Source organism: Mixophyes fleayi, chromosome 8 (assembly GCF_038048845.1).
Source record: "Mixophyes fleayi isolate aMixFle1 chromosome 8, aMixFle1.hap1, whole genome shotgun sequence".
Lineage (NCBI taxonomy): Eukaryota > Metazoa > Chordata > Amphibia > Anura > Limnodynastidae > Mixophyes > Mixophyes fleayi.
Genome location: NC_134409.1, coordinates 6308930 through 6328681, shown reverse-complemented (window position 1 = coordinate 6328681; position 19752 = coordinate 6308930). Strand labels below are relative to the sequence as shown.

Here is a 19752-nt window from a genome sequence, read left to right as displayed (position 1 = left end):
TCCGGGAGTCTCCCGGACATTCCGGGAGAATTGGCAAGTATGATCTTTGGGGCCCCTGACTTCTATTGCAAGTAGTTACATTATTAAGAAACTTATAGCCAAGAAAACATTCCTGATGGTGCCTTGTAACTACTCAGAACTGTATCAACAGCTGTCCTTAAGGGGGGTGCAACCTCCCCTGGAAAATAAAATCAAATAATCAAGTTGTGGACTGCACTTGATATAGATCAAATTAAATATTCTAAAACTTATTATATATGTATACTGTTAATATATGTGTATATGAAAAACATTTATGTATGTGATACAAATAACATATAGCATTTATTTGGCAACTATCATCCAAAATACAAATAAAAAGGATGATCCTGTGCGTTATTATATCAAACAATCTTTAAAAACCAAACAAGGAAAACTTACATTCATTTAAAACTTCACAAGTCGTCACAAATGTGTCAACAAATGTGTGTACGAAAATAAATAGCACTAGACAGTGCAGAGACTAGTCAGATCAACACGCGCAATCTCTGCGCTGTCTATTGCTATTCATTTTCGTTCACACAGCCTTGACAGCAGCGTTACTAGCCAGAATTTGTTAAGTGCATTTACACATTTGTTCATATTGTTATTGCCATTGGGTATATTTTTAAGCTCTTCTAATAATTAACCCCGTATGGTGCGCCAGTGATTTGGTTTAGATTATAAATGTGTGTACAATTGACTTACATTATGTAGGGGGGGGGGGGGGGCTACATTCTAACCCCCTCTCTGTTTGCTTTATAATTCCATAGACATATTAAACTTATTTTATTAATTAGACATTAAGATATAACATTTTACAAAATCATCTGTTAAGGGTAGATGGGCACGAGACCAAAAATTGTCAGGGGCCCATAATTCGTATAGGTGGGCCTGCTGGTTCCCATTGATTAGGTAGGACCAATATTAATTCAGTCAACAAGAAACAAAATGTGGATCTCCCACTGGTGTGGAGCTACAAGCTTTATCAGGACCAGGGTATGCTGGAACTTGTGGTTGCCTAGTTGTCCTCTAAAATGCCCATTTGGACTAAAATCTGTAACTACACAGAATTTAGTACTTTTTAAAACTAATTCAACAAAACTGAACCTGCTTATACATTACATATAATGTTGATTACAAAGATTAATTACAGTTGTCCTGTATTTTAAAGCAGATATTGACTCCTAAGTTGATTACTTTTGACTTCCGTTAGCACCTGTTTTTTTTTTCTGTGAATTTCTCAGTGTGTTTGTTGTCTGTGCATGTCTGGCCCCGAGCGGGAGAAAATGAAAACATTTGGTTGTCTGATATGTCGAAAACTGTACGTTTCATGGGCCCCTTCCACCTCAGGGGGCCGGGGATCGCCCTCTTTGTTGAGAGCTGGTTGGTGTTTTTCCTGAGCAGTTTCTTCGTTTGTCTTTTCAGGTCAAGACCGCAGTGAAGCCACTTTGATAAAAAGGTTTAAAGGGGACGGTGTTCGGTACAAGGCAAAACTAATTGGAATCGACGAGGTTTCGGCCGCAAGAGGAGACAAGTTATGCCAGGATTCAATGATGAAACTCAAGGTGACATGTAACTCTTTTGTTTGCAGTGTAATGTTGTTGCTGAATAGTGGTCATTTTTGTTCAACATGTCAAGTAATGTAGTTTGTTTCTAAACAAAAAAAAATTATTGCAAAAATGAGATACAATTTATGTATTGACGGCTGTAACAGTTACAAGACAACTAATCTAAAAAAAGATATTTTCATATGCAAGTAAACAAGGTAATATGCACCAGATACAGCTGCCTATTTGATAGACTTAAAACAGCTTTATAATATGCAGTGCCAGCAAATTAATGGCATGAAGAACAGACAGATTTACTTATCTATAAATACTCCAGGATCTACTCAGGAGCAGGGCCATAACTAGGGCTGTGCGACAGGGGGCGACCACCCAGGGCGCAGTGCTGAAGGGGGGCGCAATTTAGGACTATATTAGGTTAATTTGGTTAAAATTTGTCTTTCTCGCCCTGGGCGCTAGAATTCTTAGTTACGGCTCTGCTCCCGAGTACACAGAAATGATGAAAGTCAGGACTAGTATTGGTACCCTGAGCAGTGCCCCTCCCCTTCTTCTAGGGCCCCTCCCCCTTCAGGCGCTGAGCTGTGACCTCATATCCCAGCGCCACACTCCCTGCCTATAACCTACATGCAGGAGCAGCAGCCAGCAACTTCAAAGGTAAAAATTCACATGGAAAATACGAACGCTGAGTGAATGACATTATGTCACTCATTCAGTGTTTTAGGCGCCCCCTGAACCCTGGCACCCTAGGTGATTGCCTACATTCACCGTCATTGCCGACTTTGGATACAGTATACATTTAAGTCCATTCAGTTTGTATACTTGAATTTTAAATGACATCTTCCAGATCTTAGATTATTCAGTTGTTAGTATAACATTTTTTGTGGCCAAATTGGATAGCTTCTTGTCATTGGGTGATCAGGACCCAAGTACATGAAGGCGGATCTGCCGACTGGATTTACTGACAAGGGCAAAAGTGGATTGACTAATTTTAAACAGATTTCTTTCGATATCAATGTTTTTGGGGCGTACATGTAGTGATTTATTATATGGTCAATTTGTCAATATCACAAACAGCATCTCTGTATTATTCAGGCTATTGCAATTAGCTTCTTTAATAGTATTAAAATTATTATTTTATAGTATAAAAATATTTATGTATTTAGAAGGGAAAACATCCAGCCCCTGTGATGTAATTATTCAATATGCCAAATTGCTCAAAATATGGCAAACATTCAATGTATGTTTCATATATAACGTGATGATTTTGAAATGTATAAATGTCAGCTGATGTTACTGAAATGTATCCATGAAAATATTAATGTTTCTGGTTGCTAAACTACAATGCAATAAACTATTTTTAAGTCTGAGTCATATTTGAAATGATAGGTGCTCACCACATGTCTCAGCGCTGGTTTCACAGGGAAACCAATAAAGAAAGTATCCAGTAACCAGACCATGGGGTAAATGTATCAAGCTGAGAGTTTTCCGGCCGGTTTGAAAAACCAATCAGATTCTAGCTATCATTTGTTTAGTACATTCCACAAAATGATAGCTAGAATCTGATTGGCTGTTATAGGCAACATCTCCACTTCTCAAACCCGCCGGAAAACTCTCAGCTTGATACATTTACCCCCATATGTAACGACAGGGGGGCTAAATATGACAATCACAGGATTTGAGTGAAAAAAAAACCTAATGGAACATGTTTAAAAATATTTCTCCTGACCAGTGTAAAGTTAAGTTTAGTTATATATTATTGTGATTGTTTATCTAGCGCTGATCATATTGTGCAGCGCTGTACAGACAATATGTAATTATCCACATCAGTCCCTACCCCGTCGGAGCTAACAGTCTTATTTATTTTTAAGGTCCGCTTAAATGAATACAAGCCTGTAACATAAAATTAGAGTCTCCCCTTATGCTCTGCTTACGGCGGATATTATCCAGAGGTCGGATGTGTAAATATTGAAACTGATTGTGCCTTTGTAACAACCTATTTTTTGATTAGTTATTCCATTTATCAACTTGGAAATATCCACATAACAAATTAGTTTTAATCTCCTCTGTTTCCACTTACCCAACATGCAGCTTAGACACCTGCTGACAAAATACGGCGTCCGTCGTGTCCGGGAAAATGTCTCCTTGTCTCCGAGACGCTTGATTCTTTTTTTTTCCCCAAATAATTGAGAGGTTTATCTGAGCTCCGACGAGGCCCAGGGGGTCTTATAGATTAATGTTCTTGTCTTGTAAGCAAGCATAACAGCCTTTATATTTAACAGTGTGACACAAGGGCTGCTGCTCAATTTTAATAATTTTTGCATTTTTATTGAAGGCTGCACAAAGCATTAAGGTTTCTATATGAACACACAGAGCATTTATTGCTGCGGAGAGGCGTCCAATGTCATGGGAAGCCAGTGCTGGCATTTATCGGGTCAGAGACATCACATATTTTCCAATAAGATGAAAAATGCACCGTAACTTTGTTTAGCTTTACTGTAAAGTTCGCTGCAGCAGAACATCATTGGCAGCCAAATATGTTCTATGTTTGCTATAATACAGACTTATATCTATAACACCCCCCTCCATCCATGCACGTACTTCATTGCTAGTACCACCTCGCGCTGAAGTGTGGTGGCTGCTGAAGTTAGATGCCTATCCTGGTGTATAGTGTAAATGCAGATCCCAGACCCGGTGGCTAGTATCAAATCATTTTCTATTGCTTACCTGTCATTCCCTCTGTCTCTGCTCTCCTTTGCCCACCACGGCTGAGGCGCAGGATCTCTGTCCCGCTGCTTTTCTCCAATTAACCGCCAAGAGGGCTGCATCTAAAGGCCACACCCTGGTTGCAAAAGCTGGTGCTGTGCCCGCACTCTTAGGGGCATGGACTGCCTGGAGCTATGGGAGCTATAGCTGCTCATTCATCATACTACACCCACAATCCTGCTCTGCTGGGGCCCCGCCCTACCTGACCTAATCACCATGTCAGGCGCCGTCCCGCTGTTTCCTCGGCACGGTCGCCTCTCTTCACTCTCGGTGCGTCTAATTGCCAGTAAACCAGACGTATGACTTCCGGCCGGACCGCCAGTGCTTCCACGCAACGGGACGCTATTCTAAACCTCCGGCCGCTGCCATTGACAGCGCCGAAAGTTTGACACTTTAGATTCCGCACCTTCTACTTGAGTTGCGCCGACGTTAGCAGTTACTCAACGCCTAGTTGTGACACACCACCATTTGGTCCCCAGGGAAGGCCGTGGTACCCTCCTCCCCTCTCTCTTGGCACCCTAGACTGCCATTGCTTGCTGGAGTTCACTGCAGGAGTGAAAAACCTCACTAATAGCACCATTATTTCCAGTAGCTGGCAGGACGGCTCAGTGAAACCTTTATGAGAACAGTTGCTCACTGCCGGCAGTAATAGGGGCAGATTTTTAATTCACTATCAGCAGCCTCTCCGGACACAGAGCAGCTGTCGCTGATGAACGACAAAAAGAAAACGCTCCCCAGGATAACTCCCCCCCTTCTCCAACCTCCCAACCCTCGGCCCCTGCAAAGTGTAATGAATAACTTAATGAATAAATTGCACCCTACATCATAACTCTTCTGAATGTGCCAGGATTATTGGTCATGACAAACTCTTTGTTTTATATCCTACGTTGTCATTTATGTTATGGGTTTTTGCATTTTTTTAACAGAATACCACCGTGGTCTGACGCATTTCACGTACCTGAATACTTTTTGTATTTGAAACAAAAACTTACAAATTTAAAAACCAATTTAAGTTAATACCGGTCTTATCTAATCTCTCATAACTTCTTTAAAGAGAAGAAGGATGAGCCTCTAACCCAAGATTTTGTCTTTTATTCTCTACACAGGGTATCGTGGCAGGAGCTCGATCAAAAGGCGAACACAAACAAAAAGTCTTTTTAACAGTTTCCTTTGGAGGAATCAAAATCTTTGATGAAAAGAGCGGTGTAAGTAGAGAGAAATCACCCAGAATCAGCACAAACTGTGTCATATGCCCAGGAAACTCATAAAATAAATATCGGGAAATCAGTGTAACACAACCAGGATCATTTATATGTTTGATTATTATTTAATGCCCCTCTTGTAATCTTTTTTGCTTTTATGTATTTTTATAATGATAAACATATATTTTCATAGTATTACATAGCAGTTTAGAATTTAGAGGAGGTATCATAAAAATTCAAGTAAATTATTTTGTGTGTACTGTTTTTTTGTACACACAAAAAAACAATGTAGCAGTTAATTATTTTTTTTCACTAGATCACCCCCTGCCTCCAACTTTTGGCTTGAGATTGTGGTTTGGAGGACTGATATATCAAACTACAATACATATTATACTATAAATGCAACAGTTACAAGACAATATAATTTATATGTAAATCATAACAAATGATGGACCTGCTGGTGTTACAATGTTACAATGCATTGATACATTCTGCTACTTCCAGAGTAATAATCTCTTGTAACCTTCTAGAGAAGTACAGTATATTCTATCTTTCATATCACAAGTGGATCTTATTAGTAGTAGTGCTGTAAAGTAGCTTTTATAATTGAACAAATCTCCCATATCTGCTCATTAGATTAAAATGTTTTATTTTCAGCATAAACAGGGCTTAGTTGTCCTCATTGCTCGTTCAGTAATAAGACCCACCCACCAGGCATTATATCTAACGAGCGGTTTTCATAATAATGTTCCCACATTGTGACATCAGCCTGCTCAATAACCAGCCTACACGTACCTATGGCTGTCCATTTGGTCTTGGAGGTAGACATGCTCCTTAGTACTCTGTTTCCCCCTTTGACACAATGTTTTTTGGAGATTATCACTCAGGGTAAGATTACTGACATACGGAGGAGATCAATTAATCCAGGGTCTGGAATCGAATTAGACATCAAAGTAGAAAATCACAAAAGTCAGGGGATCAGGCTAGGTCAGATAGTCATCTCAGATAGGAGGACCCAGGTATCATCATCATCATCATCATTTATTTATTTATTTATTTATATAGCGCCAACATTTTCCGTAGCGCTTTACAATTAGGGACAAACACAGTAAACTAATAAACAAACTGGGTAAAACAGACAAAGAGGTGAGAGGGCCCTGCTCACAAGCTTACAATCTATGGGACAATGGGAGTTTGATACATGAGGTTAAGTCTACATTTTGCATTTCGGCCCAGCCAGACTGCAACGGTAAAAGTGACTCATAAGCTAAATGATCCTGTCACACAACAATGTTGGTCAGGGGGTCGTTGTCTTGTGTGAAATTGTGTAACGGGTGGTAGTAGGGTAATGTAGTGAGGTTAAGAGGGTGGTTGAGGAATATTATAAGCTTGCCTGAAGAGGTGGGTTTTCAGCGAACGCTTGAAAGTTTGTAGACCAGAGGAGAGTCCCATTGTGCGAGGGAGAGAACTCCATAGAGTGGGTGCAGCCAGAAAAAAGTCCTGAAACCGGGAATGGGAGGATGTGATGAGGGTGGATGAGAGACGCAGATCTTGTGCAGAACGGAGTTGCCGAGGTAACAGCAACATAAACCTCTACCAGGCAATGAGTAATTGTGAGAGTGCTAATTAATTAGGATAGGACAGATAGGAACCTGTCATGCATCTTTGGGATATCAGAAAGTAACAATGATGTAAATTTCAGCCTCGATGTGGTTGGAAAGCACAAAGTCCTTTGCCGACTCCTCATCTCGTCTGTAATCTACATTTCTTATGTTATGTAAGAGGAATGGTGACGTAGGATATTGTATAAAGCAACATAAACCATGGGATGGCAGTTTAAAGATTCTGGGCCTGATTCATTAAGAAACGTAAATGCCGATACGTGCCGTAGTTTGGGTAAGATCGCTCTGGGCATGCCCAGAACGGATTACATGCCAGTAAAAAAATGTCCAATTTATTTCAATGCACAAAGAACTCTTACTACAGTCTACAATTTCATGGGCGGAACTGGGAGAGGACTGGGCATATGCCCGTAGTCAGTGTACAGTCAGGACGTGCCAAGCTGGAGCACACAGCAGCGTCTGATTCAAGCTTTGGGCATCTCTAAGGTGCGTGATTTTCAGTTGTATCACTCGTACAGGATACAGGTCAGGTGTAAGTGCTGATTACTAGGGATGACGGCTGTGTGTACATGCTAAGAAAATGCACAATACGTTTGTTTTGTGTTCCTTAATAAATTAGGCCCTCTGCTTGGAATATTGCATCAATAGAGGTAATTTATGAAAGGCAAAACACAGTTGTGGAATGCAGAAATTAGATACTGTCTTACAGACTGAAACTTGTGTAATGAGATAAAATGATGTTTTTTCAAGGCCTTCTTGATCATTCCCGTTTTGCAAAAGGACTTGAATTCTGCACCAGTTCAGACCGGGTGGAGTTCAGGTCTTGTCATATAAGTAAATCATTTAAAAAAAATAACAAATACTCAACCAGCCTCAACACTAGAGAGGGAGGCACGAGTGACCTAAGACCCTTGCCTGCTTTATAAAAAGAATAAAATGAATCTGCTTTTCCCTCTACTTGATCTTTTATTTTTCAAATAAAGAGAGATAAAAACCTGAAAAACCCCTATAAAAATGTAACCAAACTCTCACTAGAATGGACCAAAGTGAAATAATCAAGGTTTTGAGCTCCCCGTGACTGCCAGCCAATCACCAGCTGGCAGCAGAAGGAAATGCTTATGATTGGCTGGTGGTTAGTGGGAGTGTCAGGGATTACGGTAGCTCCCGGCTTTCATCATTTCATTTAATTGGCTTTTACTGCCCATTATTCAGTTTATTTGAAAACTATGGACCTGAGTCATTAAGGAAAGTAAGGTAGAAAGGAGTAAATGTTCTCTGGGGCAAACCATGTTACAATGCAAGGGGTGCAAATTAGTTTATTATTTTGCACATAAGTTAAATACTGGCTATTTTTTCATCTAGCACACAAATACTTGATAGCTTTATTTGTGCACTGAAATTTACAACATGCCCTACGTCAACTATAAATCTGTCCTCATATTTTACATTTACCTCCCCCTCCAGTGCAACATGGTTTTGCCCAGGTGCAAAGTTGCTTCTTTTTTATGCTTTGCTCTCCTTAATGACTCAGGCCCTATGTGTTTATTTTTACTCTTTGGTATAATGAGATGGGGTCTTAGGGAGTGGGGGCTCAGAGAACAGTCAGGATCATAGTAAATACATAGTGAATTAGTTGTGCATCTCTGCCCACCCACAATCCGTTAACAAGGTGCGGAATTCTCCCAATGTCTGTCTCATAGCGCTGCGGTTTTCTGTGCAAGATACAGTGTAGCAACCACCTCAAAATAAACCTGTACTTCACATTACACCTCTTAGGGATCTGTCTGATATAATGCAAGCCACATTAGTACACAGATAGTGTAGGTTCTAGTATGTACTAATAACTATTCATTTTACATAGTAAAATGTGTTTTTCATTTATTTATTTATTTTAGTTAGAGAATACTTTAAGTTAAATCGATATGATTATTCCTTTAATATCTGAGTACTACTACGTGGCCTCTATTTGGTTAGTTGCCAGATAAAGCTTTTACGTGCTTGGAAGAAAGATGTATGTTCCTTTTCCTATTAAAATAAGCAATTTACTTTCAAATGAAAAGCAGACATACTAATTGGCTGATTCCAGACAGAGATACATTGTACATTTCTTGCAATCTAATAGCGCAACCTATTTAAAAGCTAGTGAGCTCACACGGGACCCTTTCCTGTGGTCTCTGCTTCGGTACAGCACATCTGACTGTCAGAGACAGGGCAGCGGAATTGGGAGAGGGTTCTGCAGATGGAGAATCACCACGATGCCAGCTGTGTGTCCTAATTAAGGGATACTCATAGCGCTTTATCAGTTGTGCAGAATCTGCACCACCCGGCAAATTTGGGAACACTTCAGAAATAAAGTAATGCACAGCTGCAAAGCAAATCTATTAATTTAGGCAATTGTACATAAACATGTTCTTGTTGGTAAAGAAATAACTTTAGTACTAGTGTAGAAACTGTTTGTAAGGTCTTATTAGATTGGTGTTTTGTGTTAGTGTACAACAGTGGCAATGACCTGTAACCCCGCAGATCAGAGGCATTTACAGCAGTGCAGAGTGAAACAGCAAGCAGTGTTGACTTCAGACATATGTATGTAGATCATCCTCATCGTTGTCTTTATTTATATGGCGCAACAGAATCCACAGCGCTGCACAATCAACAAAAAATACCCAGTAAAAGTCAATACAGGAGACTATAGAGACAACAGCTACATAAGGAGAAACAACTGAAACTGAAAGAAAGACACAAAGGAAACATTATAAAGAGGATGTGGAGGTAGAGTATACTTGCCAACTTTTCCTTGTTGGCTTCAGGGAGATCTCGGGGAAGGTGGGCGTGCAGGGGTGGGGTTTGAGAAATCGCATCATTTTGGGCTCGCCCCCTAAATGATTGTCACAATTTTGGCCAATTACAGCAGGGGCTAAGATGATGCGATATTTGCGTCATTAAGCCCCCCACAATATATACATGGTGGGGACAAGAATCAGGAGGTTGCCCTGCTCTCCCAGGAGGTCTCCCAGAACTGCGGGAGTCTCCCGGACATTCCAGGAGAGTAGGCAATTATGCATTAAAGAAAAACAGCTAATTAATCTCTAGAGACTGAAGTGTCTTTTACATTTCTGTCTTCATTACTGAAGTCATGTTGTCTTACCTGTTAGTCTTTGATTAAATCTTGGTCTCCATGAAAATGGCCACCTCCATAGGCATCAAATACATGGACATAGGACACAATTTCTGAACTGTGTCATCATGCCACAGATAGTGAAGCCAACCACGTCTTGTACTGGCTCAGCATCAGGGAGAATCCCAGACTCTTCAGGGAGTGAGGGAGATCACCCCTATTTCAGGGAGTCTCCCTGACATTCAGGGAGAGTTGGCAAGTATGGGGTAGAGGGGACAAAACTTGTGAGAGTTTGCACTGGGTACACACTACAGAAAATTTCTCCCAATACGATATCCTTAACGATTTTACCAATGACTGAAACTCCCGATCAACAGCCGATTCCTGTGTACGCACTATACACGTTTTACAAGGTTTACCCTCCGATCTGTGCTCTTCATCTGTCATAACCATCAGCTGAATAGATGGTGACTCCGTAAACTCCATAGAGATCTATGGACACTGCCGGTCCTGAGTGCTTACACACTGCGGGATTGGGATGACATCGTTCCATTGTTTATAGAGATTTTTAGTCCGGTTATAAATTGAAATAAAACAATACAATGTGTTTGGAACGATGAAACATGATCATGGAAGCGTGCACACTAATACGATATCGGATTTAATGCTCTTTTATTGTGTGCTTGGCACGATAATTGGGTGAAAAACCTGTACTGTGTACCCAGCCTTACTTAGGGTAGTAAACAGAGACGATAGAGGTGTAGTGAAAGGGGCAGGTACAGTGTGCGGAGGGAACTGTGTTAGGATGGTGCCGAATAGGCAAATGTGAACGATGAGATTTTGAGGAAGCATTTGAAAGATTCCTGGGGATAAATGTATCAAGCTGAGAGTTTTCAGGCGGGCTTCAAAAACCAATCAGAATCTAGCTGTCATTTATTTAGTACATTCTACAAAACGATAGCTAGAATCTGATTGGTTGCTATAGGCAACATCTCCACTTTTCAAAACCGCTCGAAAACTCTCAGCTTGATACATTTACCCCCTGGTTGGGGTCGAGTTTGATTGGGCGGAGCACGGAGTTCCAAACGTGGGGAGCAGATATTACTGTTTAACATAATGTGTCACCACTACTTAGGCCCATTATACTGTGGGGTGAGCGCCTATCGGAATCATTTTTCAGAATCCAGGCACTTCAGTTAAGCCCTGCATAGGTACACATACAAATGTAATTATTTTATGAAACAGCAATAAAAAAGCAATATCTGTGGATATGCAGATTGTGTGGTTATGCTGTCATCTTAGCAAAAGGTTAACCTGAAAATATTTTATTTATTTAAATATAATTGTTTGGTAGTATGCCACAATTACCCATGCAAGAGAAAACATATTCATTTTCTCCTTAATTAAGTATATTTAAGTCTATTTATGCATGTCATTAGCTGATTAGCAAGGAATATGAAGGTGTATTTTATTAAACTGTGTTTCTTTCCTCCAACATCTCCAATTAATGAACCTGTTTACAGAGAGCTGTCTCTAAATGCAGAGCCTGTGGAGGTTTCTTAATGTAGCTGCTAATTACTTGTCGGTTATAAAATATACCTGGCGATTCCTGAAATAGTCATGTAAGTGGGATATAAAAGTCACCCGGTAATCTCAGGTACAGAATCCACATTCATTTCTATTCATTTGCTACCATGCGGATCATAATTGGCAGAATCCACTAATTTACTACAGACTTTCATCGCCCGCTGCACAATCGCATATAAATTAATGCTGGCAGTCGTCTAAAAATGGCTTATTCAAAAAGCGACATCATCGCATCAGTTCTCTGGATGCTAAGCAGGAAGAATTGATAACTCGCATCTCGTTATGGCTGTAGAAACTGTAGTTGTTGGTTCATTTGGTCTGTTTTACTCGATATGTCATTGAACAATTGTGTGTCACAAAAAGTAAGATTGAGTAACCTGCAGGAATATAATAGCTGCAAACGCTTCTTTTTTTTTTTTTTAATCGCCACTACTGATTGCGGAACATTTCGGCAATGGGAGTCAGTTAACAGAAATACGATCTTAAGTTTTTCATCCAAGTTAAGTACGCCACATTTGCAAACTTAATGAAGAGGCATCTGTCAGACATTGTATGAAACAGTGAGGAAAGCGATGCTCCAGATATGCCCAAGAATTTCAAAGCTGCGCCATCAGTTGTAGACAATTTCTCGACTGAAAATCCCTCACCCCATATGCTTCACATTTCACAGGAAATGTGTTTTTATTACATGCCAAAACTCATACATCATATGTTCTTGCTTATTTATTTATTTATTTTTTAAATCAAACTGTGCATTTAAACTTGACATGTTAATTGCAGCATGTTTAAAAAGCAACAGCATATATGTGCATTGTAGAAACTTATGTCTTAAGTTTCTGAATGTATTTCTGAATGAAGTCGTTCTCAGAGGCTATAATCATATTTTATTTACATACAATATATATTACTAGAGAAACCCGGCGGTAATCGCCTTAAATTAAACTGAAATGTAATGACTAAATTACTTTATTAACAGAATTTAATAACTTTTTATAAACTATATTACATGTAGAAATTTTAACAACAGAGTATAATGAATAAATAACGATATTATCAATCACTATATTAAACGAACTAAAGAATTTATTTATACACTGCAATATATGTATAACTTCTTCCATCGAAGTTATACATTGCTGGGCATGGTCCTCGCAAGATGCACTGATATATGTGTTTGCAAATAACTGTCACAGTTTCCAGACCACCCAGTAGGTCACATAAAAGAAAAACATGGAAGGAAAATGTAGTAAGGCTTTAATCATGACGTACTCCCATGGTCAAGGCTGGAGATAATGAGACATCTTCGGGCGGGCGCTTGAGGAGGTTAACTGAGAAGGAGAGACAAGGACGGCGACAGGCGCAGGCGTGACATCCCCCTTCCTCCATCATATCTGCACCCCACCCTCAGTAGCGCTGGTTCATGTCACAGCTACGCTGTACAGATTTTGACCGCGGGCGTGCCTATACTACGAATTCCATACGTTCTAAACCAAAACCACAGCTGAAGGTTTGATCACGAAGCACTGCACACAGTAACACCAATTCTATTATGATGACAGTTTCCCTTCAATCTAACAAAGCCTTCAACTAATTATGCTTATTTTGCCAGTTCATGTCTTGACATCCAACAGCAGACCTTAATTAATCTCCCCCTATCAAATAATTAATATAACATTCTATCAATTAAACTTTTATCTTTCAGGGGAAAATAATCCATATTTTACAAACCAGCTATTTTATCATGCATTTTATTTGTTTTTATTTCTTCGAAGAGAATGAATCCAAGTTGGGACATGAAACTTTGCCCCTTGAAAGACATCCAGAAATCTGTGCGACTTTCTGTTTAAACAACTTTCTCCAGTTTACCATCTGCAACTCTGCAGCCATCTGCTGAAAAAGTCATATTTCTTAAAGCTGTTCCAATTTTATTTATTTACTGCTAGAGCAGGGTTAGGTAACCTGCGGCTTGTCAGCTGTGGTGGAACTACAAGTCCCAGCCACTGATTGCCTGGTCTAAAGCAACAGTAACATTTACAGTCAGTTTCAGGAAAGCAGCCAAGATGCCAATCTGATCCCCAGTCTCAATGTTTCAGCTGCCTGTATCATGGACTGATGCTGAGATGAATCAGCGCAGCAGCCAATTGTCTGCCCCTCCACCTGTCTGCAGTACGAATGATACTTAGGGCTAGATTTACTAAACTGCGGGTTTGAGAAAGTGGAGATGTTGCCTATAGCAACCAATGAGATTCTAGTTACCGTTTATATAGTAAATTCTGCAAAATGACAGCTAGAATCTGATTGGTTGCTATAGGCAACATCTCCACTTTCTCAAACCCGCAATTTAGTAAATATACCCCTTACTGTGCATAGTATGTGCTTTTGCGTGTGTGTAATTCACATACAAATTGGACGTATCCTGCAGGTTCTTGTGTACTAGAGCAGAGTAGACCTACACCTGAATTCATCTGCCCATGGATCTTCAGATCCGCTCTTTGTTGAACTCAGGAGTACACAGAGTCGAATTACCTGCGTTTTTGCACAAACGCACGTTGCACTCAGTACGACTTGATGAATCCGGCCTTTAGACTCCATCTGCTTAGAAGCTGAAGCCTCATTATTTTATTTCAGCAACAGCCACACCCATAACTCTTAAACAGCGTAAAGAACCTTCTGAGATAGTATAAAAAGCTGAAATGATAAAGCAAAACTTGTCAGTTATGTTTGCTCTGACCTCACTGGCATAGCCACATGGTTTAATCCACCAGTCAGCATTCAGGGGTGTTACCTAGAAGTCATTCTGGGCTAGCAGACAGATATGTATTAGAATACGTCCATGTTTGTCAGAAACCAGCGGCTCTTTTTGTGTTCTCAGGAGGTTTAGTAGACTCTCAGCAGTTAAATAATTATAATTACTATATAGATACTATAATATAATAATGTGAGGGAAGCAGATACTATCCAGGATTTGTAGCCATGAAGCTCCGCAGTCATGCAAGCTAAATCCTCTCTTTACTCTTATCTTGAGGTCATTGCTAGTGTCAGATAACTATGTTGTGTGTCTTATATGTATGGAAGGAGTAACCATTCCTTAAAGGTAATTTATCCTATTTTTTTGTAATATCCCTTAGAGGCTAATTAAGTCTATTGAAAAGTTAGGAGAAAAAGGCCGGTAGCTCGGTGTCACAACTGACTTGGGCTGTAGCCAAGTTCTCGCACAGCAGCTAATTACACAGAGAGAGATTGGAAGGATCTCATTAGTAAATGGGAAAGAAACTAATTGTTAGCAATGTTGGTGGAATCTGCATCACAAAAGACTTCTATATATATATATATATAGTTACCTTGACAGTCAACGTTGAGAAAAGCAAAGGTCTCTGCAGAACATCAGTAGATGGACAGCTGTCAATCACTAGCGAGTAGCTCTAGCCTGAATAATACATATAACCCCCCCCCCCCCCCCATTTCAAGACATCTTTCCTAAACAGAAAATACAATAACAACATTAAATATGATGTATTACAAAAAGGGCTGGAGTCTGTAGTATCATTCAGGTCTGGCTATCCTCGGACTCTCCAGGTGTTGTGAAACTACAAGTCCCAGCATACCCTGCCAGCTATTGACTGGTTATCTACTGGCAAAGCATGCTGGGACTTGTAGTTTCACAACACCTGGAGAGACACAGGTCTGGTATAATTCATCCCATCCATCAATATTAGAGATCAATGTCTGTTCCGGGATTAGAACCCATTTCAGCTCTCAAAGTAATTGGTGATGTGAGTTCAATGTTGGAACAGAGACTGCTCCACCTGTAGCTCACTCATATCTCACATTGGGTTTTTATTCCCTCATTTTGCTGTTATTTGTGTTTCAATATCAAAATTTCCTCAAAAAAGGAAACACTTCAGGCGCAGAATGGAATATAAATTATACAAAAAGAACAGATAAAAATATAAAATTACAAAAATATGATATAATAAAAGATATATATAACTTATATTAACCAATAGGCTCAGGCTGCTGCATTTAGGGATTGCCTGGACATCTCTAGAAGAAATAAATCACAAAAAAGAAAAAGGAAATACAGCTCTCTGCAACTCTATTAATAATAATAATAATAATAATAATAATAATAATAATAATAACAGGTCACAAATGGCAGAAGAAAGAACTGCAAGCATACATATAGTACTTAAAAAAATAAAATGTAATCTCAATAAACTCAATATAAAACATACACAAACTACATACATGCAACACATAAATTCTACAGAATATATGAATGAATATATAAAATCACCACATGTTCAATCGGCATAAAATATATGTAAAAGGTTTAACCTCTACAAACGCAGAAGTCCTTGTGCTCAGAAGTCCACATCTACCAATTAATACAGCTGGTATCGGGCGCTACTGAGCATAAGTCTCTGATCAGAGAATATTGATAATAGCTGTAAACAAGTAGTGTCCACGTGTATGAGAGTCTCTTCGTTCAGTAAATATATGTCCGAAAGTTCTTACCCAAATATCTGGAAACTGCAATATAAGTGTAACAGATCACCGGACCCAACAGGGTTAAACCATAAAACGTACTCCGGTCACTTGTTGGTGATACAGACGTTCAGTCTCCACATTTGTTATAATCTCAATTCAGCAAAGATCCAAACGTTCTTTTACAGTTCCTGAGATCTCCAATCAGGGTAAGATCACCTGATCCAGCAGACTTGGGACATGAAACATACATACGTGAGACCACCCACAGAGTAGTTAATCTCTGATCTTCAGGCTTCTATTAAGGGATCACACTCCAGGAATTTGGATATTGAAATGAATAAATTAAGTCCCTAAGGACTCCAAAAGGAAATTGCTGACGCGTTTCGTTCAAACGTGAACTTTTTCAAAGCATAGCAGGAAACATCAATAAGGGGCCCCTTATTCATGTGGGTAGTGATTCATAATGTTAAAGGAGACAGGTGGAAATTTTAAAGGGTGCATGTGATAATGTTAATAGGGGCAGGTGAAAATACTAAGAGGGTATTTGATAATGCTAAGAGGGCAGGTGAAAAAGACTAAAGAGGGGGCAGGTGATAATGCTATAGAGAGCTGATTGAATGGCTGAGGGGGATGGCTGAAGGGGACTGATGAAATGGCTGATGGGGTAGATGAAACAGTTGAATGGGATGGCTGATGGGGCAGATGGAGGGGGCTGAAATGGCTGATGGGGTAGATGAAACGGTTGAAGGGGATGGCTGATGGTGGAATATGGAGGGTGCTGTTGACCTATCAGAAGCAGGTATAAAAACCCTGTATTTTTTCGGGTGGTTTTGATGGCGATCTGCAGTGATTTTAAACTGTCACCAAATAGGATGTTTAGTAAATCTCCACCTTAAAGTGAATGTTGGGTCTTGTTTTGCAAAGTGAACAGAAGGTGGTAACATGAGACGTAAAAGTAATAATTCACCACTGCCACATAAACAGATAATTTGTCTCCCTTTTTACATTCTATAAGTGTTCTTATCATATAATTTATTACTGGAAATACAAAGAAGATTATAAATAATTTTTTTTATCAGTATAAAACAATGTTAGAATGATGTTATCAGATGTAAGTTAGGCAGAAACTTTTATACCTGTATACAGTGACACTTAAAGGACGAAGCTGGTATCACAAGCACAATATAGTATATCAAAGCGCCAACACATTATACAGCACTTTACAGAGAATGTCACATCAGTCCCCAGTGAGTGCAGTGATGCAGCAATGCTAACCACTGTGCTACCCTGATGTCTTTCATGTACAGTACAGTCATTGCTAACCTGATCTACATTTCAATACATTGCTGGATGAGAACAAGTGCTGATTTTCTGGTTGAATGTAAGGATGAATATCCTTATTTTTTGGTATCAACATCCATGGATTGATCGTTTAACCTTGATATATATTCTTGTGTACCTGTTTTTGGGCGCTGGTCATGAGACTCAAGGACTAGTTTGATAATGTGTTTATTAAAGGTTAGTACCAACCAGCTATATGATCTTTGTTCCGTATAGAGGCATTATAATCTTCCAGCATCAGTGTGACAGGACCACTACTCTGTGCTTCTGGGGAACCCTGCTCCTTCCACGATATAACTCTCAGTCTGTGGCTTCCTGCTGCCTCCATTCCCCTCCCAACATCATGTCACTGCCCCTGTCACATGCAGCCCTGTCCTCACTAACACATCACTCATCTCCTGATATACTCTGTGCTGCTGGGGACCCTGCTCCTTCCACTATATAACTCTCAGTCTGTGGCTTCCTGCTGCCTCCATTCCCCTCCTCACATCATGTCACTGCCCCTTGTCACATGAAGCCCTGTCCTCACTAACACATCACTGATCTCCTGATATACTATGTGCTGCTGGAGGACCCTGCTCCTTCTACTATATAACTCTCAGTCTGTGGCTCCTGCTGCCTCCATTCCCCTCCTCACATCATGTCACTGCCCCTGCCACATACAGCCCTGTCCTCACTAACACATCACTCATCTCCTGATATACTCTGTGCTGCTGGAGGACCCTGCTCCTTCCACTATATAACTCTCAGTCTGTGACTTCCTGCTGCCTCCATTCCCCTCCTCACATCATGTCACTGCCCCTGTCACATGCAGCCCTGTCCTCACTAACACATCACTCATCTCCTGATATACTCTGTGCTGCTGGGGACCCTGCTCCTTTCACTATATAACTCTCAGTCTGTGACTTCCTGCTGCCTCCATTCCCCTCCTCACATCATGTCACTGCCCCTGTCACATGCAGCCCTGTCCTCATTAACACATCACTCATCTCCTGATATACTATGTGCTGCTGGAGGACCCTGCTCCTTCTACTATATAACTCTCTGTCTGTGGCTCCTGCTGCCTCCATTCCCCTCCTCACATCATGTCACTGCCCCTGCCACATACAGCCCTGTCCTCACTAACACATCACTCATCTCCTGATATACTCTGTGCTGCTGGAGGACCCTGCTCCTTCCACTATATAACTCTCAGTCTGTGACTTCCTGCTGCCTCCATTCCCCTCCTCACATCATGTCACTGCCCCTGTCACATGCAGCCCTGTCCTCACTAACACATCACTCATCTCCTGATATACTCTGTGCTGCTGGAGGACCCTGCTCCTTCCACTATAGAACTCTCAGTCTGTGACTTCCTGCTGCCTCCATTCCCCTCCTCACATCATGTCACTGCCCCTGTCACATGCAGCCTTGTCCTCACTAACACATCACTCATCTCCTGATATACTCTGTGCTGCTGGGGACCCTGCTCCTTCCACTATATAACTCTCAGTCTCAACAATGGACAGGTCGCTGCCTCCACAAGATCAGCTCACACTCATCTACTGCTATGAACATTCTGTTGAATCTGACAGTAAATTGTTTTGGCTCAACTGACATCAATCTGGGGGCAAACGGACAAGTAGATTATGAAGAAGGAATACAACAGGGACTCTGACCCTAGTCACATATACCTATTAACAGAATTAACCTATAATAATATTACTGCCATGCTATAAGTGGAAATTATTAGTAGGAAATGCATTTGGCTCTTGGGACGATAGTTAAACAGCCATGTCGTAAATAATAACCTATATTTTTGATATGTATTATATTTCCCAGCTGCTTCTAATTCACATAGTATCAGTGTAAGATATTTTACTTAGCCCTAAATGGAATAAAAGACTAATTAATATTACACTTTTATTATTTTTTAGCTACTCGTAATAGGTGAACTTTCTATAGACTATTTAGTCCTTTAGAAATAACATCATGCCTGTAATTGTCTCATTATTAGGTATGTTCCTAGCTGTGAAGGGGCTCTGACTGTGAGGTGATAATTACAC

The 19752-nt window shown here is 40.2% G+C and overlaps 1 protein-coding gene across 16 annotated transcripts in view; it reads left to right on the top strand.

Moving 5' to 3' along the window:
* DAB1 (DAB adaptor protein 1) overlaps positions 1 to 19752 on the top strand; it is a 540644-nt gene that overhangs the window by 448954 nt on the left and 71938 nt on the right. For all 16 annotated transcript variants that reach the window (XM_075181742.1, XM_075181737.1, XM_075181738.1 and 13 more), the window contains 2 exons: positions 1447 to 1586; positions 5456 to 5554. In XM_075181742.1, the coding sequence (XP_075037843.1) occupies positions 1447 to 1586; positions 5456 to 5554 (239 nt within the window). The remainder of the gene's footprint in view (positions 1 to 1446; positions 1587 to 5455; positions 5555 to 19752) is intronic.